This window comes from Fukomys damarensis, unplaced genomic scaffold (assembly GCF_012274545.1).
Source record: "Fukomys damarensis isolate Sample0158 unplaced genomic scaffold, DMR_v1.0_HiC HiC_scaffold_16, whole genome shotgun sequence".
NCBI lineage: Eukaryota > Metazoa > Chordata > Mammalia > Rodentia > Bathyergidae > Fukomys > Fukomys damarensis.
Genome location: NW_022900928.1, coordinates 19,724,523 through 19,747,802, shown reverse-complemented (window position 1 = coordinate 19,747,802; position 23,280 = coordinate 19,724,523). Strand labels below are relative to the sequence as shown.

At 38.7% G+C, this 23,280-nt stretch overlaps 1 protein-coding gene and 1 non-coding gene across 4 annotated transcripts in view; both read left to right on the top strand.

The window, feature by feature from the left end:
* Positions 1–21,826, top strand: part of Ipo7 (importin 7) — a 57,902-nt gene extending 36,076 nt beyond the window's left edge. For all 3 annotated transcript variants that reach the window (XM_010615298.1, XM_010615299.3, XM_033764148.1), the window contains 16 exons: positions 87–186; positions 881–957; positions 1,112–1,228; positions 4,574–4,663; positions 5,017–5,182; positions 5,446–5,606; positions 9,700–9,828; positions 11,195–11,261; positions 11,343–11,468; positions 11,863–11,960; positions 14,580–14,675; positions 15,405–15,625; positions 15,710–15,915; positions 17,823–18,029; positions 20,297–20,413; positions 21,532–21,826. In XM_010615298.1, coding sequence (XP_010613600.1) covers positions 87–186; positions 881–957; positions 1,112–1,228; positions 4,574–4,663; positions 5,017–5,182; positions 5,446–5,606; positions 9,700–9,828; positions 11,195–11,261; positions 11,343–11,468; positions 11,863–11,960; positions 14,580–14,675; positions 15,405–15,625; positions 15,710–15,915; positions 17,823–18,029; positions 20,297–20,413; positions 21,532–21,629 — 2,076 coding nt within the window. In that variant the 3' untranslated portion in view covers positions 21,630–21,826. The remainder of the gene's footprint in view (positions 1–86; positions 187–880; positions 958–1,111; positions 1,229–4,573; positions 4,664–5,016; positions 5,183–5,445; positions 5,607–9,699; positions 9,829–11,194; positions 11,262–11,342; positions 11,469–11,862; positions 11,961–14,579; positions 14,676–15,404; positions 15,626–15,709; positions 15,916–17,822; positions 18,030–20,296; positions 20,414–21,531) is intronic.
* Positions 4,762–4,945, top strand: LOC117286445. The gene has a single exon (XR_004517613.1). It is a non-coding gene; the product is annotated as a small nucleolar RNA SNORA23 (small nucleolar RNA).
* Positions 21,827–23,280: the final 1,454 nt, after the last annotated feature.

Genomic DNA, 23,280 nt, shown 5'->3' with positions numbered 1-23,280 from the left:
GTCATTTTTATTTTACTACTTAAAGGAGATTGGACAGTTCAGATCTGAAATTGAAGGCTTAACTTTTCTTAACTTTTGAATTGCAGGGCATTATCCAAGATGTTATTTTTCCGTTGATGTGCTATACAGATGCTGATGAGGAACTTTGGCAAGAAGACCCTTACGAGTATATACGCATGAAGTTTGGTAAGGAAGTTTTAGGACAGAATGTCCATAGTTAAGATCAGAGTGTCGGCGGGTGTTTGGTAGAAGGCTGCCTTTGTTGTTGAATGTAAGTTATCCCTTGTTAGACCTTTGTGAGGCTCCAGTGTTCATTAATTATGGTATTTTATAACAATAATCTTTATTCTTAGCAGACACTATTATAATAGTGTTATTAGTCTTGATAATTGGACATAGCTTCAGACATATACCAAAGCTTAGTCATGATTTCACCTTAACATGAGGGCCTATATTTTGGGAACCCGCGGTAGTTATCATAGATGTATAGGGAAGCTGTGTCACTTGGGATACCTGCATGAAACAAAGAATTATGATCTGGCTAATGTTCAACATTAGTCCTTCCTACCACAATCTGCCCTTTTTGTAGTTTGTACTTTGGTGATCCAATTGTGAAAATTCTCACACTGGTAGTGTTTTGTATGAAAGAATATTATTAGGAAAACTGGTTGATTAACATTTAATTTGTATAGAAAAGATATTGAATTAGATCTTGCAAAATTATATACAGTTTGGGGTTCATTTTCCTATTTATATGAAATTTAGCAAATTTTTAAATGCCCCGTTTTTTAACAGAGCATAATTTGTAATTAGAGATGAAAATGTTTTATAAGAAATTAAGATTACTATTTTCTATCTTAATTTTAAATTTGTTCTCTAGATGTCTTTGAAGATTTCATTTCTCCAACCACTGCTGCCCAGACACTTTTGTTTACAGCCTGTAGTAAGAGGAAAGAGGTAAGTTATTTAATGAACAGGTAGCTCTTGGTATATTATTTAAAATTTGTTCAGATACACAGTCAGTTTTAAATGTTATGTGAGTAGTTTTATTTCTGTTAGCTTGTTTTTAAGGAATGTTATTCAATAAAGTGTTACTGGTCTTTTCATTTAGGTATTGCAGAAGACTATGGGATTTTGTTACCAGATTCTTACAGAACCAAATACAGATCCTCGAAAAAAAGATGGAGCCTTGCATATGATTGGCTCTTTAGCTGAAATACTTCTGAAGGTATTTCTTTTGTAAATATGTGCATGCAATTAACAGTTTCATTGCGTTACACTATACATATAGTGCAAACACACACACACTTTTTTTGAGACGGGGTTTCTGTACTTTACGGTGGCCTTGAACTCACTATGTACTCCAGGCTGCCTGGACTTGTAACGGTCCTCATGCCTCTGCCTCCCAAGTGCTGTAACTACAAGTGTGTGCCACCATACCCGGCAGTTTCACCATTTAAAGTGTTCAACCCAGTGTTTTTGTAATATATTTACAGAGTTTTACAATAACCATACCTAGCTAATTGCAAAATAGTTTTATATTTTCATACCCCAAAAAGAAACTCTGGACACATTAGCAATCACTACTTCCCAACCTCCCAGCCCTTTGTTACCCATAATCTGCCTTTGTTTGGGGGTTTTTTTAGACATTAAAATGAAGTGAGGGCCAGGGCTCAGTGGCACCACGCCTGCCTGGCAAGCACAAGGTCCTGAGTTCATTCCCAGTACCAAAAAAAAAAAAAAAAAAAAAAAAAAAAAAAGAGGAAGGAACACACCCTTTCTAGGCATGAGAGTACACACCTGTAATCCAGAGGATGGGACAGGAGAATCTCTTAAGGGTTTGAGTCCAGCCTGGCTACATAGCAAGACCTTGTCTCAAAATCCCCCACCCTGTGTGAATGAAAGGTGCAAGCCTGCCATGGTGGGACACACATATAATTCCAGGACTCTAAGAGGCTGAGGCAGGAAGATAGCAAGTTGGACCACAGCCTGGGGGTCTTCGTGAGACCTTATCTCAAAAATACAAAGGGTTGGGTGTATAGCTCAGTTGAAGGACTTGGAATCAGTTCCCCTGTGATGGGGGTACATTACAATATGCGGTCTTTTGTGAGCAGGTTCTTTGTAGTTCTCAGGGTTTATCGTTTCATAGCATATCAGTATTTACCCTCACTTCTAGTGCTGGGGATTGAACCCAGAGCATTCCTACCTAGGTACAACCCCAGCTCCCTGTCGTTTTTTTGTTATTTTGAGACGGGCTCTCCTTAAGTTGCCCAGGCTATGCTTGAATTTTTGATTCTCCTGCCTTGGCCTCCCAGGTTTGCTTATTCCTTTTTATTACCAAATAATATTAAGTTGATATACCACACTTTACTTACCCACTCATCAGTGGATAGACAGTGGCTTTCTTTCTACTTTTTGGCTATTATGAACAAGAGCATCCTCTTGTGCTTAGGACTTTCTGAAGCAGTCCTAGGAAGTCTCTTTCATGAATATTTTTACTTACGTTATTGTGGCTACCTTGAATGAGTTCAAAACATGTACTTTCACTGTCTCTTTGACTTTGTGAAAAAGCCTGAATTTACATAGTGCAAAATCCAATGAAGAAGGTAGTTGAGGACTGGCTATGTTTTTAATTATTTTTGTTTCTTTCTAGCTGTTTTTACAAGCCTGCCTTTCCACTGGCTGGTACTTAGCATTTAGCATATTTTCAGTCACACCTTATAAAAACATTCATGAAATTGGACTTGCAGAACTGTTTTAGGAAGTGACAAGAATGATGGGATAAATATGTATAGTGTATGGGAGTAATGCGAGGGGAAATAATGGCGTTGTGTCTTACTGTAATGTTTTTGTTTTGTTTTGTTTTGGTACTGGGGATCAAACTCAGGACCTTGCGCTTGCGAGGCAGGCAGCAGTACCACTGAGCCAAATCCCCGGTCCTATAATGTTTTTTATTTATGCATTCACAATGTATTTTGATCACACCTATCTAGTAAGCTAAACTGTTGGTCATATTTTGAAAAACAAGTTTTACAAAGTGGGTATGCTATTTTATATTTTCACCAGCAGTGTATGTGGGTTTTAATTTGTCCACATCCTTTCTAATACTTGTTATTTTCTTTTTATTATAGCCATCCTAGTTATGAGGAATAGTATCTTACAGTTTTGGTTTTGGTTTCCATTTTTCTGTTGGTTGATGATAATGATAATCTTTCCATGTACTTACTGGCCATTTATGGTATCTTCTTTGGAGAAATGTCTATTCAGATTATATATCCATTATAGATTGGTTGCCTTTATTGGTTTTTTTTTTTTTTTTGAGACAGGGTCTCACTATGTAGTTGAAACTGACCTGGAACTCACTATGTAGCCCAGGCTGGTCTCGAACTCATGGCAATCCTCCTGCCTCAGCCTCCCAAGTGCTGAAGTTACACACATGCATCACCACGCCCAGTGGTTGTCTTTTATTGTTGATTATTGAATGCTTACAGATCTGTATTTGAGATATTAGACCTTTTGCAAAGTATGATTTTGAAATGATATGATATGTATGTTTTTGATTTCTGTATCCACACCCCCCTACCCCACCCCACACACTTGTCAGGCAGGCACCAGTAAGCTACATCCCCATTCCTGTTTTCTGCACCCCCCCCTTTGGTAATACTGGGGATTTTGACTGAAGAATTCATTCAGGCCTTTGCACTGAGCTAGTTAGTATCTCTTAAATTGATCTTTAAGGGTTGAAATTTTTTAAAAATTATTTATTTATTTTGGTACCAGGCAGGTGGTTGAACCACTGAGCCAAATCCCTGGCTACCCAGGTTATCTTAATGCTAACATCTGTAAAAGGCCTGGCACAACTATCAAATCCAAGGGCCAGGGATTTGTGGTGCCACACCTGCCTTGGCAAGTGTAAGATCCTGAGTTCAATTCCCAGTACTGAGAGGGGGGAAAAAACCCAACTATCAAATCCAGGAAATTAATATTGATTTACTGTAATCGATAGACTTTTTACAAATTTCACAAGATTTCTCACTGATGTTCTTTTTTTGGGGTACCTAATCAAATCCATTTTGCCATATTATATTTAATTGTTACACTTTAACCAGGTATGGTGATGTAAACCTGTAATCCCAGCCACTCCAGGAGAGTGATGCACAAGGATCTCAAGCTGAAGTCTAATTTGGTCAATTTAGCCAGGCTCTGTTTCAAAAAAGGATGAGGAAAAAAAAAAGCCGGGGGATGAGGAGGGCTGGGGATTTAGCTCAGTGGTTCTGGAGCCTGACTCACAAGCACAAGGACCCGAGTTCAATCCCCAGTACCAAGAAAAAAAAGGATATAGCTCTGGACTTAATCTTCAGTACTGAAATAAATTAACCGTACTTCCATTAATTAGACACCATTTATATTAATTATTATGTAATCAAGTAACTTAAAATATTAGAAGTGTATATTCGTTGGGGATCCTGGATTCAAAGAATCAGAATAAATGTATGCTGTGGCATTAGTGGTCAATTGGAAATTCAAACAGTTATACTTGGAACTGTATAAAAATAATTGTTTCTACTTACAGAAAAAAATCTATAAAGATCAGATGGAATACATGTTACAGAATCATGTGTTTCCTCTCTTCAGCAGTGAACTAGGCTACATGAGAGCAAGGGTATGTTTTAAAGCTGTATTATTTTATATATTTATTTTTAATAATAAATTGATTTTTTTCATTTAAAACTTCTCTTCAGTGTAAATCTTGAAATGGCTGCTATAATGTGTGCATAGTTTCCATCTGTGTCTGGTAGTAGTATCTGTCTGTGTTTTGCATTCAGATTGTGCTATCCACACAAATGTCACACAGCCAGAGAGTAACTTGGGATCATAGTACTGGTCTAGTGTTGTCCTTTTGGATACATCTACCACTGGCCAGCCTCCAAATTCCCAAACAGAATTCCAGGAACAGGGTAGCTTGGGGAGTTTATTGTAAAGTATCTAAAATCACCAACTTTGTTCTTTTAAAAGGCTTGCTGGGTACTTCACTATTTTTGTGAAGTAAAGTTCAAAAGTGATCAGAACCTACAAACAGCATTAGAGCTGACAAGAAGATGTCTGATTGATGATAGAGAAATGCCTGTTAAAGTGGAAGCTGCCATTGCACTCCAGGTGTTGATCAGCAATCAAGAAAAAGGTAAAGAATTTATATGTCAAGAATAGCAAATGTCTTTACATGATTGTATAAGAAATAATTAAAAGCTAACATATTTCCTGTTTATGTAAAAGTATTTTCTACCATGTATTCCATACTGAGATTGAATATATGGCCTCACTAGCTAAGTGCTCTCTACCACTGAGCTCTACCACATCTCCAGCTGCAGAGTACTTTAAAAAAAAAATTTTTTTTTAAATCTTTAAAAAGATTAGGGTGCCAAAAAATATTTATTTCTCTTACAGCTAAAGAATATATCACACCATTTATCAGACCTGTAATGCAAGCTCTTCTTCATATTATAAGAGAAACAGAAAATGATGATCTTACCAATGTAATTCAGAAAATGATCTGTGAATATAGCGAAGAGGTTACTCCTATTGCAGTAGAAATGACACAACATTTGGTATGTGCTTTGAACCTATGATTTTTGATACTTTGTTTTATTGGGAATTGGTGGGGGCTGAGAAAGGGTCTCACTTTGGGCTGGTCTCAAACTCCCTCCATTCCTTCCTCAGCCTCCCTATATGCCACCACGCCTGGCAAGTATTTTAATTTAGTTCTCAGTATGTTGCAGATATTGTATCACAAGTGGCTTTACTTATATGTATAAAGCAGATTTTTCATAGAGTTTACTACATAGCATGTCTCTGGACACGAGCAAACTGTAGACAGATTTTCCTTCAGAGCATAGTATAATACACATAGCCTAGAATCCAACTGCAAATAAGAGTCCTTCCCAAGTGAGACCTGTTGAGCCTGGTCTTTACTATCTGCATTGTTATCAGCATCCTGCTTTTCTGAGCTCTGACCAGAATCTCCCATCAAGTTCAGTTCACAGAATTCTGGGTCTGCTTATCCAACTGACATCTCCAAACCTTTCTAAACTCCTCCTCAAGCCAGTTCCAAAGGCTTCTGAACCATATGGACAGGTAGTGTCATGGCAGTTTCACTCCTCTGGTACTAAAATCTGCCTTTTTCTCTTTCTCATCACTCACAGCTTAAGGAAGGAGTGGTTTATTTTGGCTCACAGTTTGCAGATTTTAGTCTATAGTCTGCCAGCTCCCAGGCAAGGCATGACGGTGTGGCAGAGGTGGCATGGGGCTTTGTCCTAGAGGTGCTCATGGCATAGCGGCAGGAAGCAGAGAGTATCAAGCGAGGGGCAGGAAAGTGAGGTAAACCCTTTGTGTCATATCCCCTGTGACTGCCCCTTCCAAGCAGAAGAGCAAGTCAGCTGCAATCCCATAATCCAGTCACCTTCTAAGGATCTTGCTTATAATCACGAGGCTTTACAGGGATATCTAGACATAACCCCTAATGTGCCTCTTCCAGGTCTGCTAGGACACAGCTGTTCTGCCCAGCCTCCACAAGGGTGCTTATGTCGCCCTTGTGGCGCCTCCCATTGTTCCTGAAGCACTGGACCTGCTCTGTCATTCTTCGCCTTCCGATAAAAGAGCCTTCTGAGCATTCTCGGGATCCAAGGGCACCCTGAGGCATGAGGTGCTGTGTTTCTGCCAGTACCCAAGCAGCTTTGCCTGGGACCCCCTGGAGCACATGTCTCTAGAGCTCTTCCAGGGCTGAAGTCCCACATCCCAGAAGTTCAGGCAGTTGAGGCTCCCAGCTAAAACCTCTTGGCTGGAGTTGGGCCTGTGTAGCTTCCTCCTCCCCAGTGACTCAGTGGTTTCAAACCACATCTTGGCTGATTCTCAGGTGACATCACCAGCAGCTGTGCCTCCCCAAGGAGCTAGGCCAGTTGGGAAGCAGGCACACGGGGATTGGTTGCTACTTACTCCTTTTCCCAAACAGAACACTAGCATGCAGCATGCTTCTGATTCCAATTTCTGGAGACCTAGCACTCAAAACAGCCTCCTTAGATCGAGACTTCCATCCTAAAGTCTGCAGGAATAGGCACGATATGTTCCTGATAGTATTCCTGTAAAGAAGTTTTATTGTCAACTGCATTTTGTCATTATTGTACACATACTTCTTTAGTGGCAAGATAGAAAATCACACTGAAAATGTAACCATTAATCACTCAGTTTTTAAGAAGCTGTGCTAGTTTGCATTAAAAAAATTTTTTTTGTTTTTTTCAGTAATTGGGATTGAGCCCAAGGCCTTCAAACTGAGCTATATCTCCAGCCTTATTTATTTGTTTCTTTGTTTGTTTATTTATAGACAGGGTCTCACTATGTATTTCAGACTGACCTGGAACTCACTGTGTATGTAGCCCAGGCTGGTCTTGAACTCACAGAGCTCCTCCTGCCTCAGCGTCCCTAGCGCTGGGATTACAGGTGTGTGCCACCACACCCGGCTCTTTTTTATTTTTTAAACTTGAGACAAGATCTCAGTAAATCACTAAGGTGCCCAGGCTGGGCTCAAACTTGCAGTTCTCCTGCCTCTGCCTCCCAGGGTGCCGTTGTGTTGATTACTGTTTCTCATTTCTGAGACAAAGTATCTGGACACCCCAAGATAAAAGGAAAAGGGTTTATTTAGCTCAAAGTTTATAGAGGTTTCATATCCATAATTGGCTGGCTCCAAGGCAGAGTGACATATGACAGAGGGGCCTCACAAGGAGAAACAGTTCATGGCTTCCATGTGGTAGCAAAGCAATAAAGAAGGGAGCCATTTAATAACATCTTAGAGTACTTAGGGCAGGTAGCACCCACATTCTTAACCTAGTGCCCTTGAGCCTAGCATTATATCATGACTCTTGTGCATTCCTTTACGCAAAAGGCATTTAGTCCATCTCTAAGAGTTGCCAGAGTGCTAACAGTTTCAGCATTGTTGAAGTCCAAAGTCTCCTCTGAGATTTAAGGCAAACTTAGCTCTAAGCCCCTGTATAAATGAAAAAGAAAGTGCCTCCAAACATTTAATTGCACAAGATAGACATTTCCATTCCAAAAATTGCAAACCGGGGGATAACACGGGATGAGAGCAAAGCAAGTCCCAAATCCAGCAGGACAAACATTAAATCCTGTAGTTGTGCTTCCAGCATTCCCAGCAATCTGTGACAAGTTGTGAACTCCAGAGGGCTAAGGTGGCTCTGCCCCTATCACAGTGTGGGTGGTTATAGCTCCTATGGCTTCTCTCTTGGCCCAGCTCTATTCCTTCCTTGCAACTTGCCTCAGACGATCCATGTTCCTGGCTTCTCCGAATTTCTGGGGTCTGCACTGCATCTTTTGTTTCACACTCAACAGCTTCACTCACTGCCTGGCCTCCCAGGCCTTCTTCTGAAATCTGAGTGGAAGCTTTCCTGACCCCAAAACTCTTACATTGTCCATGTACCTAAAACCAGTACCATATAGATGTCGCCAAGGTATATTATTGCCAGCTGGAGCAGTAGCCAGGCTTCTCTCTAGGCTGTAGGGGTGCACTGCCTATGAACCAAATCCCAAGGAACAGTTGTACTAGGCCTCACTTATTCTAGAACTTGGGGCTCTGGTGCTTTCTTCTCAAAGCAAGGTCTGTCTTTGCAATCCGCAACTTTATGGGAGCTTCTTTTCTGGCCATACTCAAAACATTGTTAAATCATTTTGCTGGGCTGTCATACTGCACAGCTTAAGGTGTTCAGCTCTTCTTTTTCAGCCTGCATCTCCAGATTTTTCTAAACTCTTTCCCCCAAGCTAGTGCCAAAGGCTCCTGAACCACATGGTCAAGTATAGTCACAGCAATGACCCCACTTCTCTGGTACCAAGTTTCTGTAATAACTAGCACCCAAAGTTAAAGGGGAAAAGGTTTATTTAGCTCAGTTTGTAGAGGTTTCAGTCCATTATCAGCTGAGTCCAAGACAGGGTGGCATAGAGCATGGGGGAAGCAGTTCACGGCTCCCACACAGTAAAAGCAACAAGGGAGATTCATTTAATCCTCATAATATCTTGTGAAATCTGAAGTTCTCCAAATGACATGTCAGGAGAAAGATCAAGAAAGAAATCAAGTACTGGCTTGTTTAAGGTTAACCCAGTGAGTGGAGAAAGACTTTGATTACAAACTCCAAGCTGTTAATTATTATTAATCAATTTGGAGGCACTGATGTGCTGTGCTATCCCACTGAAAACTTTTTTTTTTTTTAAAACTTTTTTTTTTTTTTTTTTTTAAATGTACTGGGGATCGAACTCAGGACCTGCATTTGAGAGGCAGGGTACAGTGCCACTGAGCTAAATTCCTGGCCCACCCACTGAAAACATTTTTAAAGTCTTGCTGGGTATGGTAGTATAGATTTATAATCCCAACACTCAGGCTAAGGCAGGAGTATCACTATTGAGTTCCAGGCCAGCCTGAACTACATAGACCCTGTCTCAAAACAAACATAAAAATAAAGTACATAATAAGTCTTACACCAGAACTTTATATATATATATATATATATGTGTGTGTGTGTACCTGGGACTGAACTGTGGACCTTGTGCTTGCCAGGCAGGCATGGTACCACTGAGGTAAATCCCCAGTCCAGGCCAGAACATTTTGTGATGCTTCAGTGACAAACCTGAATTGTATTCTAGGCAATGACATTTAACCAAGTAATCCAGACTGGGCCAGATGAAGAAGGAAGTGATGACAAAGCAGTTACAGCCATGGGAATTCTTAATACAATAGACACACTTCTTAGTGTAGTTGAAGATCATAAAGAGGTAAGAAAATGATTCAGTGTTGCACAGGTTTTATTTTTATTTTTTTGGTACTGAGGATCAAACTCAGGACCTTGCACTTATAAAGCAAGCAGGTGGTGGAACCACTGAACTAAGTTCCAGTCCCTTGCACAGGTTTTAGAAAATGTAATTTTCACATTGTAAAGGGGGGGGGCTCTGACTTACATAAAATTATATGATCATCTCATTTGTCATTTTCAATTATTTTCTTTGGCTATTGTATAAATTCTTAGTTTTAATGTGCTAGTGGAAGGAATTGGAAGCAGTTGTTTATTTTACCATCTCTTTATTGTGGGGCTCAGATTTTGACTTTTATAATAGCTTGTTTCTCAAGTCCCGAAGTACACCTCTCCTCAGGACAGCATATTATTTCTAGTTTTCATTTAAATTTTTTTTTGTTCAAAATATTTGATAAGGGGATGTAACTTGGTCCAAGTGTGCCTAGGAAGCCTGATGCTGTGGCTTCGATTTCTGGTACCAAAAAAAAGCAAATATCCCCAAAAATTTTTTGGCAAAATAATACATAAAGTTTGCCATTTTATTCTTTTTTTTGGAGGGGGGGTACCGGGGATCGAACTTAGGTCCTTGTATTTGCGAAGCAGGTGGCAGAACCATTGAGCTAAATCCCTGGCCCAAGTTTACCCTATTAAATTATTTACATGTGTACAGTTGACTAGTATTAACTACATTCAAATAGTTTTGCAGCCATTACAGTCATCTTCCTAGGTTATTTTTTGTTTTTGTTTTTGTTTTCCTGCTATCTTTTAGAAAAACAAGGGAAGTATAATCACAGAATTTTAGAAAATAACTACTGTAATGCCACCTAATCGCCCAAATTTCCTTTCCTTCCTTCTGTCCATCTCTAGTAGTAGAGATTGAACCTAGGGCCTTCACACTGGGCTGCATCCCTAGCAGAATTTTATATTGAAACAGGGTCTCACTAGGTTGTGAGGTTGCTCAAGGTAGGTTTGAACTTAATCCTTCTGCTTCGCCTCCTCAAGTGCGAGGATTACAAGCATGTATCACCATGCCTGGCTTTATTTTTTTTTCTTTTAAATTTCATCTCCAGTAAGAGACTACTTTAGGTGTTTCTTTTGTGTTTGTGCTATTTCAGTAATGTGCATGTTATTTTGAAATGGACTTAAAATGATTTGGGGGGTGGAGCACTGGACATTGCATTCAGGGTGCTCTTCTCAGGCAGGTGCTACACCACTGAGCTACATTCCTCTGACCCAAAATGATTAAATGTCACTATTTATATTAAAATGTAGTGAGTTAAAATGTACATTATTTTAGAAGTTAATTCAGTGTGTTACAGTTTCATGTGATCTTGTTTCTTCTCTTTTAGATAACCCAGCAACTTGAGGGAATCTGCTTACAAGTCATTGGCACTGTTTTACAACAACATGTCTTAGGTATAGTACTTCTTGATTGTGTTAAGAATTTAGTGTTTTTGCATGAGTAAGCATTTTCCTAATGATTCTATATTTTTTCAGAATTCTACGAGGAGATATTTTCATTGGCACATAGTTTGACATGTCAACAAGTGTCTCCACAGATGTGGCAGCTACTACCCCTTGTCTTTGAGGTCTTTCAGCAAGATGGCTTTGATTACTTTACAGGTAAGTGCAGTCAGCATGGAAAAGGACTCCCCCTTCAAATTTCATTCCTGTGTGTCTTAAACACTAAATATACACTTATGAATGCTTCAAGTGCTTCACGGTTTGGACTAACTACCAGTAGCAGTTAATGTCCAAAGGTGACACATACCATTGATTTCTTTTATGTATTTTGACTCATTTAACATGTAACTGTAAATGTGTGTATGATCTTTACTAAATTCAGAGGAATTCACTTTAATAGGTTTCTATTCGTGCATTAAAAATGAATGCATCTTAAAAGTGAGTGACAAAGACAAAATGACTTCATAATATTTTTTCTATGTAAGGTAATTTGTCAGAAAATGAAGCATTTATATTAGTGAAGATGTATAACTTGTTCTTTATGTTAATACAGACATGATGCCTCTTCTGCATAATTATGTAACAGTTGATACAGACACACTTCTGTCCGATACCAAGTATCTTGAAATGATATACAGTATGTGCAAAAAGGTAAGTTATTTTTAGATGATACCAGATTTTACTGGGTTTCTGCACTAAAATATGAAGATACCTGAAATTTATACCAGGGTTCTGACAGAATTAAAGGCTTTAAAACTTATAAATAACAACAACAAAAATCTTTGGTTTCTAGATACCACAGTGATACATTACATGTCTCCTGTCTATCCTCTGACATTTACTTGGAGTTGTAAATGTTTTGGATTTTAGTGCCTAGAGTTTACTTTAGTCTACTTCTCTGGAACCAAAAAGATAGAATCAAAACTTGAAGCTTGAAAGGATTAGAAATGGATAAAGGGCCAGGCGTGGTGGCTCACGCCTATAATCCCAGCACTCGAGAGGCTGATGCAGAAGGATCTCTGTGAGTTCTAGACTAGCCTGGGCTACATAGTGAGTTCCAGGTCAGTCTCAACTACGTGTTGAGACCCTGTCTCAAAACACCCGCCCCCAAAAAAGGATAGAGATGTCTTATAAAGAAATTGCAGTTTTAAGGAGTCTATATAGTAATAATTAGGGAAAACAAAAGATTCTAAGACCTGAGTTCGATTCTTAAAAAATAATCAGAAGTACTCTGCCATTTCCCCAGAAATCAGAGGACAAATGTAGGGTGTACAGTACTATTTTTAAATACTATTCATGATTGGGTATGGTGATGCCCACCTGAAATCCCAGCACTCAAGAGGCTTAGGCAGGAGGATCACTGTCAGTTTGAGACCAGCCTGGGCTACATAGTGAGTTCCACGTCAGTCTCAACTACATAGTAAGACCCTGTCTCAAAAAACTGAAAAAAAAAAGAAAGAAAGAAATCATAAAAAACCAACCACTGGGGATGTAGCTCAGTGTTGCCTTGCCTACCTGGCAAGCACAAGGTTCTAAGTTTGATCCCCAGTACCAGGAAGGGGAAAAAACCAACCACACAAAATGCTATTCATATAACAACAAAAGGGATAAATTTCCCCGTATTGTTCAGTTGGGGCTACAAGTATTTGCAGTCTGTCAGTGTAATTTGTCATACAGTGTTTGAATTTCTAGCAGTGTTTATTGAAAGATGGAGGCTATTACAAGTGATTTTGCTGTCAAGTATTAGGGGATAGACATTTAGACTCACCTGCTGAACAGGCAGATGATGGCTTGAGCTCAGGAGTTCAAGGCTAGCCTGGACAACATAGTAAGACTCTCATTTTTAAAAGATAAAAAAATAAAAATTTGAAAAGTTTTGCTTCATAACTTCTTAAGTATATTCATCCTTCACTAATTCCCCCTTTTTTTTTTCCAGCTTTAATTGAGTTTATTGGTACATTTTAGGGATACAGTACAGTTACATTCATTGTTGGGACTTGGGATCTTGTACCTCTACATGACAAGTCTTGGTTCTCATTTTTTCCCCTTGTCCCTGCCCTCCCTTCACCCCCTTCTCCCCTCCCCATCTACAAACACTTTATTTCCATCTTTTCATTATCTCACATTTTTTTCTTTTCCCTTATTACCCTTTCCCTACCCATCCCACCTTCCCTACACCTTTAGCTCCTTCACTAATTCCTTTTGACAGTCATAACTATCATCTTAATGCCAGTACATAGTTTATATTACTATAATTATTATATGTAGAAAGGTACATCTATTTTCCTGTTATAGAACACTTATCTATAATTAGCATGTCAAGGCAGTGTTCTTTTTGTTTGTTTGTTTTGGTTTTTTGAGACAGGGTCTCACTATGTAGTTGAGACTGACCTGGAGGTCACTGTGTAGCCCAGGCTGGTCTCAAACTCACAACAGTCCTCCTGCCTCAGCCTCCTAGAGTTCTGGGATTACAGGTGTGCGCCACCATGCATAGTTAGCAACAAGCCAGTGTTCTTTTATTTTTATTTATTTATTTTTGGTACTGGGGATCAAACTCTGGTCCTTGAGCTTATAAGGCAGGCAACAGAACCATTGAGCTAAATCCATGGCTTCTTTTATTTCTTACCTAGGGCTTGTAGGCCAACATTTGCTTTCAGCAGGCTGTTGCTTCCTCCTTCCATTCCCTCCATTCAAATTCATTTTTTATATTTTATAAGGAAATGATAGTTTTCCTAGAAACAGCGGTATTTTAGGTTTTTCTTTTCAGTATTTTAGTTTTTTGTACTTAAGAGCCAGATATACCTGAGAATGGTTAAGTGTTTTAGCTTTTACCTTTGTATGGGAAATTAATGGTTATTAACCTATTACAGCCCAAAGTAGCACTTCAAAGACTAGGTGGTTTTGGAGCCAGAAATTAAGCTGCCGCCTGCTTCGCATGTGCAGGATCCTAAGTTCAATCTTGGGTATCCAAAAAAGAAAAGATGAGGTACTTTTGATCACATAGACCAGGACTCCGAAAGGCTAGACTGAGAGAAAGGCAAGCTTTAGATACTCAAAGGTCCTTTAGTCAAGTTTGTTTGTTGAATACCTTAAGTCAGTGATGGTGAATCTATGGCACATGTGCTGCAGCCAGCCGGTTTTAATCATTGAAAGCTCTACAAGGTTTGTTGTTACTGCTTTAATTAATACTCAGAGCCTATACAAAAGGAAATTATTTCTCTGAAATGGTTTCATGAAGGATTGTTGCAGTTTATGTTTTGTGTTGATCAGGTTCTTACAGGAGTTGCTGGGGAAGATGCAGAGTGTCATGCTGCAAAATTGTTAGAGGTCATCATTCTGCAGTGCAAAGGGCGTGGCATTGACCAGGTCAGTGAGGCTAACTTTTGGTGTTGGGGAGCTGGGGGTTGAACCCAGGGCCTCCTGCCTGCTCCACTTGGCTTCATTCTCAGCCCAATGCTCAGTTTTAGTGATTCATATTTGAGGCTTCCAAGAGAGAAACTTCTCATCTACTTTTTAGGGGCAGCAGCATTGTATGCTCTGCATAGTATTGTTCAAACTATTGGTTTGGGGGCCAGGGATGTAGCTGAGTGGCACAGCACCTGCCTAGCAAGTATGAGGTCCTGAGTTCAATCGGCAGTACCATATAAATAAACTAACCAACTATTAGCTTAAAATGTAACCAATACATAATAATGATCATATATTTAATATATATGGAAACATGACTGGTGAGTTTTGTTAGGATACAAGGTAAACTGGGTGACGTTTTTTTGATAGATTTAGTAATTAAATTTCTGTGGTCAGTTTTAATACAAACATTGAAATCTGTAATTGTGGTAAAGTTTATGTTTAACAGCCTAGAGAAGAATTTGTCCTCAGCAATAAATACCAGTCATCTAGGGCTGGGGATTTAGCTCAGTGGTGCCATTGACTGCCTTGAAAATGCAAGGACCCTAGCTCAATCCTTGGTACCAAAGAAAAAAAAGTCATCTAGGGGAGCAAAGGGGTTAATTGAGGCAACAAGTAAATTAATATAGATGAAATAGAATCCTGTCAGTTTGCTGTGTTGGATTATCCTTCATTCTTTCTTTACAGTGCATTCCCTTATTCGTGGAAGCAGCTTTAGAGAGGCTGACAAGAGAGGTTAAAACAAGTGAACTTCGAACGATGTGCCTGCAAGTTGCAATTGCAGCTTTGTATTATAATCCACACCTGCTGCTCAATACCTTAGAAAATCTTCGCTTCCCTAATAATGTTGAACCAGTTACAAATCATTTTATTACACAGTGGCTTAATGATGTTGACTGTTTCTTGGGGTAAGTGATATAAATTGGACCTTTATGAAGGACTGCTTGTTTAAGGAAATAGAAGAAAATTACTTTACTTTATTTTTATTTTAGGCTTCATGACAGAAAAATGTGTGTTCTGGGTCTCTGTGCTCTTATTGATATGGAACAAATACCACAAGTTTTAAATCAGGTTTCTGGACAAATTTTGCCCGCTTTTATCCTTTTGTTTAATGGATTAAAAAGAGCATATGCCTGCCATGCAGAACATGAGAATGACAGTGATGATGACGATGAAGCTGATGATGATGATGAAACTGGTAAGGAATTTGTGATAGAAGAAGCCAGAGCTCACCTAGTTAGAAACATCACTGGTCTTATTTTCTAGACCTTCTCTCAGAGAAATTTAGGATATAGGGAAATGCTTTTATGCTTGTTCATTCACACAATGACTTCTCACATCTTTTCTAGAGTATGAGGAATTTCCTCTAATTTCACTTGATTTTAGCCAAAAGGCTAAGAAGCAGTGATCCTATAAGGCAGTTCTAAATCTAAAGATTTGTTTGTTCTATATATGCTTGGCATTGTAGATGCAAGTGAGAATAAGAAGTCATTCTTCTTCAGAAGCTTTCTGTTCTACTGGGAGGAAGGTTTACAAAGTTAAATATAATAATAAAGTATATATAATAAGTTGGTTCAAGGTGCTGTGTTCATTTAGGAAAGAAAAGTAAGTCGTATAACAGTTGAGGAAGAGTTATAAGGGAGATAATAAAATGGTTTACCATTAACTTTATCTTATAAGCTAGTATAATCAGAACTACATAGATTTGGGCTGGAGATTTAGCTCGGTGTTGCCACACCTGCCTCATAAACACAAGGTCCTGGGTTCAGAAAAAAAAAAGTACATGGTTAATAAATTGTGAGGAAGACGTGAAGGACTTAACTTAGTGTTTGGCCCATGACATTCAATATATTACTGAATTAAGCTGTGCAGTGGCACATGTCAGTAATCCTCGCTACTCAGGAGGCTGAGGTAGAAGGATCACCTCTCACAAGTTTGAGAACAGCCTGGGCAACACAAGACCCCATCTCAGGGGGGAAAAAAAGCAGAAGATTGTAATTACTATTACAACATCTATAGTTTGTTGTTGTTGTACTGGGGATCAAACTCAGGTCTGTCAGCTTGCAGGCAGGCAGTAGAACCACTGAGCTAAATCCCTTGCCCTAAAGTTATAGTTTTTAATGTCTGAATTTATTGCAGATAACCATCCTGTCATTTATTAGTGCTAAAACCTACACTTGTTTATGTTATAAAATGAAGTCATTTAGATATTGGCTAATACATTTCACATATAGACACTACAGCCTACAAAAGTATAATTTTTTTGTACTGGGGCTCAAACTTGGGACCTTTTGCTTGTGAGGCAGGAAGCAGAACCACTGTACTAAATCCCTAGCCCTACAAGAGTATAAATTGATCAGTGAATGTTACAAAAGATTATTTTAATAGTTTCAAAATAGGGTAGCTATTGTCATTTTTGTCTTTATCAATTACTAACAGCCTTTTTAAAAACTGACAAAAGATCTGCAAGTATAACTTAGGTTATCAGTCACATATATTTATGCTTTTTTTTTTTTTTGTCATCAGTATTTAGTTTGATATATACCACATAGCCCAGAACATACCAAAGACTGAACCTCAATGTGTGATCCTAGTTCAAACTTCTAGCATAAAGAATACTTTACATTGGGTCAGAGATTTAGCTCAGTGGTGCCGCCAACCTACCTCACAAGCATGAAGTCCTGAGTTTGATCCCTGGTACAAAAAAAAAATAATAATAATAATAGTTTACATCATACCAGGGGTGGTGGCAAATACCTATAATCCCAACACTTTGGGAGGCTGAGGCAGGAGGATCACCATGAGTCGTAGGCCAACCTGAACTACATAGTGAGACCCTGGCTAAAAAAACAAACTTTAGGGCTAGGGATTTATTTAGCTCATTGGTTCCGTCTCCTGTCTGGCAATTGCAAGGTCCTGAGTTCAATCCCTGGTACCAAAAAAAAAACAACTTTACACCATGTTGGCTTTCTTGGATGCCTATGAAAATTGTTGCTGAACATGTGTTTAAAACACCAGTTCTAGGAACTTTTTGAGGTGATTGGTACTTTGTTTAATAATAAACTATTTCAATATTAAAAGGAATCTTTTTGTATGATTTGGTAGAGGAACTGGGGAGTGATGAAGATGATATTGATGAAGATGGGCAAGAATATTTGGAGATTTTGGCTAAGCAAGCAGGCGAAGATGTAGATGATGAAGCTTGGGAAGAAGATGATGCTGAGGAAACTGCTCTGGAAGGGTATTCCACAATCATTGATGATGAAGACAACCCTGTTGATGAGTATCAGATATTTAAAGCTATCTTTCAAAGTAAGTGAACAGGAAAAAATTAAGTTATATACATAACAAACAGTTACATACATGATTGGCTCTGGGAAGGCTGGTAATCCTAAAAGGGAAAGGGTAGTTACCAACTTTTTTTTTTTTTCCCCAACTCATTTTTGAACTACACTATTTTCCTAGAATGTGTGTTTTTCAGAATTACAAGCTAAAATTAATAGGATGAGAAACGTATACTCAAACTCAATGGCCACCTTACCGATAATTTTGAAAATTTGCCTACCCTTTTAAGGGGCAAACAAGAATAAATTCATTCGATTAAATGTTTTCATATATATGTTAACACTTAACCACTGGGCGTGGTGGTACACACCTGTAATCCCAGCACTCCCAGCACGTGGGAGGCTGAGGCAGGAGGATTCCTGTGAGTTCGAGACCAGCCTGGGCTACATAGTGAGTTCCAGGTCAGTCTCAACTATCCTGTCAAAAAACCAAAAAACAAAAACAAACACTTAACTTGTCAAAGAATGTGACTGTTAGTAACATTGTGGTTTTAGAATTCTGCTCTTTTTTTTTTTTTTCCTATGTCCTAAAATGTGCTAACCAATTCATTCTAATATTACTAGGTTAGCACCTTTGACATGATAATTTTACCTTCAGACAGCCAACCTAACCCCCAAATTTTAAGGTCATCTATGCCTGAATAGTCATAAACTTTTGGATCTGTCACAGCACATAAGGTTTCAGATTATAAAATGGCATTTTGGTTATCTTTGGGGGGGGGTGTTTTTGCCACCCCTCATCACCACCACCGGTCATCAAACTCAGGACCTTGGGCTTGCAAGGCAGGTGCACTGCCACTGAGCTAAATCCCGTCCCTTTTTAGGTTCTTTCTGAGATAAGGTCTCTACTTTGTAGTCAAGGCTGGGCTGGAACTCATGGCAATCCTTCTGCTTCAGCCTCTCAAATGCTGGGATTACAGGTGTGCCCAGCAAAATTGACATTTTGGAGAAATTTGTTGTTTCTCACAGATTAAATTTGACCACGATTTAGGCTATAATTTAAAAAAACTGTCAAGCTTGGTGTGGTAGTGCATACTTTGATCCCAGCACCCTAAGAATCTGAGGCAGAAGGAGCACAAGTTTGAGCCCAGCCTGGGTAACTTAGTAACTTAATGAGTTCTTGTCCAAATTTGAGATAGAAGGGCCAGGGATTTATCTCAGTGGTACTGCAGCTGCCTCGCAAGTTACGAGATCTTGAGTTCAATCCTTCCTTGGTATCCAAAAAAAAAAAAATTTTGTTTTTTGTTTGTTTTTGTTTTTGTTTTTTTGAGACAGGGTCTCACTATGTAGTTGACATTGACCTGGAACTCACAGCAATCCTTCTGCCTCCTTAGTGCTGGGGTTGCAGGCGTGCGCCACCATGCCCGGCAAAAAACATTTTTTTTAATAAAAAAGAACTGGAGATGGACGTCACTGTTCAATTTCCCAGTAACACACTCATGCACGCACAGCCATTGAAATTTTAATTTGAGAATTCTAAGGTTACCTTTCTGTGGAATAACTAAGAAAAGAAAAATTTTGAACCTAGGGCTTTGCATATGCTGGTCAAGTGTGCTACCATTTAGCCACACTGTATCCCAAGATGTATTAATAAAAGGTTTTTGAGTAGGCAAAGCAAGGAAAGGGCATTTTGCACCATTCACATATTTCCTGCATCTGCCTACTGCTTAAATGGGGAGAAGGGATAACAACCGGTCTCACTATGTAAGTTCAGACTTGCCTCAAACTCTCAGTGATCTTCCTGCCTCAACCTCCCAAGTTCTGGGATTGCAGATATGTGCCACCATACCCAGCCAATGCTTAAATTTAGGGACTTGGAAATTGTAACCAAAGTACCTTTGAGTCTTTAAGTTGCATAAAATGAATTTTTTAAGAGAATTAGCTACTTTTATTACTAAAGTCTGACTGGTAACATGTAAGAGTTGATTTAAGACTATAAGGATAATTAAATTGTTTTAAGCACAAAGATGAACTGTAATTTTTATTCCTATATATTTTGCATCACAAGGTAACTTTTTAAAGTTGTTTGAAGCATATAAAATACATCAGAATGTCATATCAGGTAGGGGAAAAGAACAGGAAATAGAATAGAAAGTAGTTGCCAGGGATTTAGCTCAGTGGTTCCGCCGCCTGCCTCACAAGTGCAAGGTTCTGAGTTTGATCCCTGGTACCAAAAAAAAAAAAGTAGCTACCTGTTTCTTATTCCTCTTTTCCCCTTTGTTTTTGTTTTGATAGCTATTCAAAATCGTAATCCTGTGTGGTATCAGGCTCTGACTCACGGTCTTAATGAAGAACAAAGGAAACAATTACAGGACATAGCAACTCTGGCTGATCAAAGAAGAGCAGCTCATGGTATGTTAGTCAACCACAAGCCCTCTGTGATGTGACTAATAGCTTTATACAGCTCTAGAATCTTAAGACGGAATTTAAGTTATAAAAGTATATATATAGGTTGGCTCTGTAGCTCAGTGGGAGAGTGCTTTAATAAGACTGGGTTTTTTTTTTGGTTTTTTTGTTTTGTTTTGTTTTGTTTTTGAGACAGTGTCTCACTGTATAGTTTAGGCTGAACTCACTCTGTAGCCCAGGCGTGCCTCAAACTTGGAGCAAGCCTACTGTGCTGGGAGCTACCATGCTGGCCAGACTGCTTAAACTTGGATGATGGTTTGGCTATTGTGTTAAAATATAAAAATTTTACAAGTTCGTTGTTTTAAAGAAAATTCGAGGCACTTCTTTCTTTAAACACTTTCGTATATGAGGAGCTTTTAAAAATTTGTATTGTTTGGTTTATTTTGAAGTATTAGGGATCAAATGTAGGCCTTGAGCATGCTAGGCAAGGGCTGTACCACTAAGGTATATTCTGGTCTCAGCATGCATTTTTTAAATATACACTTTTAAGTGTATTACAGCATAATAATCCCCAACCACCTTTATAATCAGTCAAAGAAGGGTCCTCTTAGTTGGGTGTGGTGATTCACACCTGTTATTCCTGCACTCTGGGAGGCTGATGCAGGTGAATTGCAAGTTCAGCACCAGCCTGGGCAACTTAGTGACTTAGCATGCCCTTGTCTCAAAAAGGGATGGGGATCGTAGCTCAATGTGAAGGCCATGGGTTGAATTCCCAGTTTGAGTTGGGGGGCTGTTTATAAATGAGGCATAACATTTTCTATTGTCTGCGTTTGATTTGTTGCACTTTTCTTCTTTTTGAGATGAGTCCTTATTGATACATTTGACTCGGTATGGGGTTTTTCAAGATTTCGTTTTCCTAACACTAGAAATTGTGTGTGGGGGACAATGGAAAGTGAAAATTTGCTAAGAATCTTCTCTACATAGTCCATGCCCTCTCACTCGTATGCACTCTGGCTGCACTTGGCATTTAGGTCATTGGTTTGTTTGTTAAGTATTGTCAGTTTGTCCCCCCAGCCAAAGTAGTAAGACAGGATTGCCCTATTAAACTTTTATTTGTTCTCTAGAATCCAAAATGATTGAGAAGCATGGAGGATACAAATTCAGCGCTCCAGTGGTGCCAAGTTCTTTCAATTTTGGAGGCCCGGCACCAGGGATGAATTGAGTTACCACTTTCTTTCCTGCTGTGTGGTTGTAGTGAAGAGCTTGTGTTCCTCCTTGTAGTGGTTCCAGAACTGGTTCGTGTTATCTACTCTAAACTAATTGATCAATAGATGGACAGAAAAAAGGAAGAAACCCAGGAGTTGGGACCTGATCATGCAACCTGGCACTGGATGAGAAACCAGAGGGATATGGGGGAGGGTGACTAGTGAGTATTTTCTTTATTTTTTGAAGAAAGTAAGATCCTGACTGAAGCTTCAAGTGACACTGTGGAAATCTGAAACAAGAGGGGATGTCATGAAGGCAGCTTTTCTTTTTCTGAGGAAAAAAATAGGCATGGGCTACAGGACTATTTAAAATGTCTCATTTACAGTATAAAAAAGCTCAAAGGTAGATGTAATTTATACACCTATGAGTATGTGTCCGATTTCCGTCTCCTCACCATTGGATATTCTTTATATGTAAATAAGATAAGGTAATCTCATAGCCTTATTCAGTCTTCATCATTTTCATTCATCAAACATTGTTCCTATGTAGATTATTGGACATTTATTGTAGCACTACATAACTGATTTAAAAATCTGTAAATGAATTAGCACTTTCATATTGAAACAAGCCTGCTAGCCTATGTATAAAAGCAAAAATGTTTGCTGTTTATAAAAGGGATATGATGGGGTGGGGGGGCAGGGGTAATTTCAAGTTATTAATTTAAAAATGAACTAGCAATTTTGTACCTAGTGACTTTGTGGTGCACTCACCTCTGATAGTGACTTGAATTCGGTATGTAAAAAGGGGTTAGTGATATTTCATTGCTGCTAAAAATGGCAACTCCCTCTGTGTCCTGTATTTTTTTCTTAAAGCTCTCAGTGTACAAGTGGATATTTGGATACAAGACCTTACTGTAACAAATAAAAAGGTGGTATCTAAAACATGTAAGTTGGATATAAAGTTCTGCTCTTAAAAAGAGTTGATCTTAGAGTATGGCTAAACATCTATATATTTAGTGTATTAAAAAGGACTTAATTTGGCTATTATGTCTTGATTTGGTTATAGCTTTGTTCCTAATTATAGTTTCCCCCTTCATTGGCCTGTTTTTATCCTGAATCTAGAATGAGTGCAAAATGCACACTTAAAATTTGATATTTTAACACCTGCCCACTCTCCTATCTCCCCTCTACCCTCTTGATGATTGTGGTATCTGATTATAACTAGATGGGCTGAAGGCACATGGTTCCTTCCAAAAACCACTATTGATACCACTGCAAAAGAAGCCAGCAGCAAGACAGTGTAGAGAGGTTGGATTGCTTCCCTCTCTTCCTAACTGCATGTTCAAAATAAGCCTTTACTGATCTTTAAACATTTGTCAGATAAGTCATACATTGGGTTATTTTTTTATACACATGTATTCACAATATTTCAAATTGAAAGCAACACTTCAATCAATTGAAAACTATTACATGCTGTTGTCTTAAACAAAATTTATAACTGTAAAAATGAAATGCACATATTTAAAATGCATAATTAAGTAAACCTGTTGGTGTTGTGTTTTTCTTGTATACCAATAATTAAGCCACTATTGTCGGCACTGTTCCATTTTCTATTTTAACACTGAAGGAATGAAAGTATTTCATTTATGAATTTATTACTAAAATTTC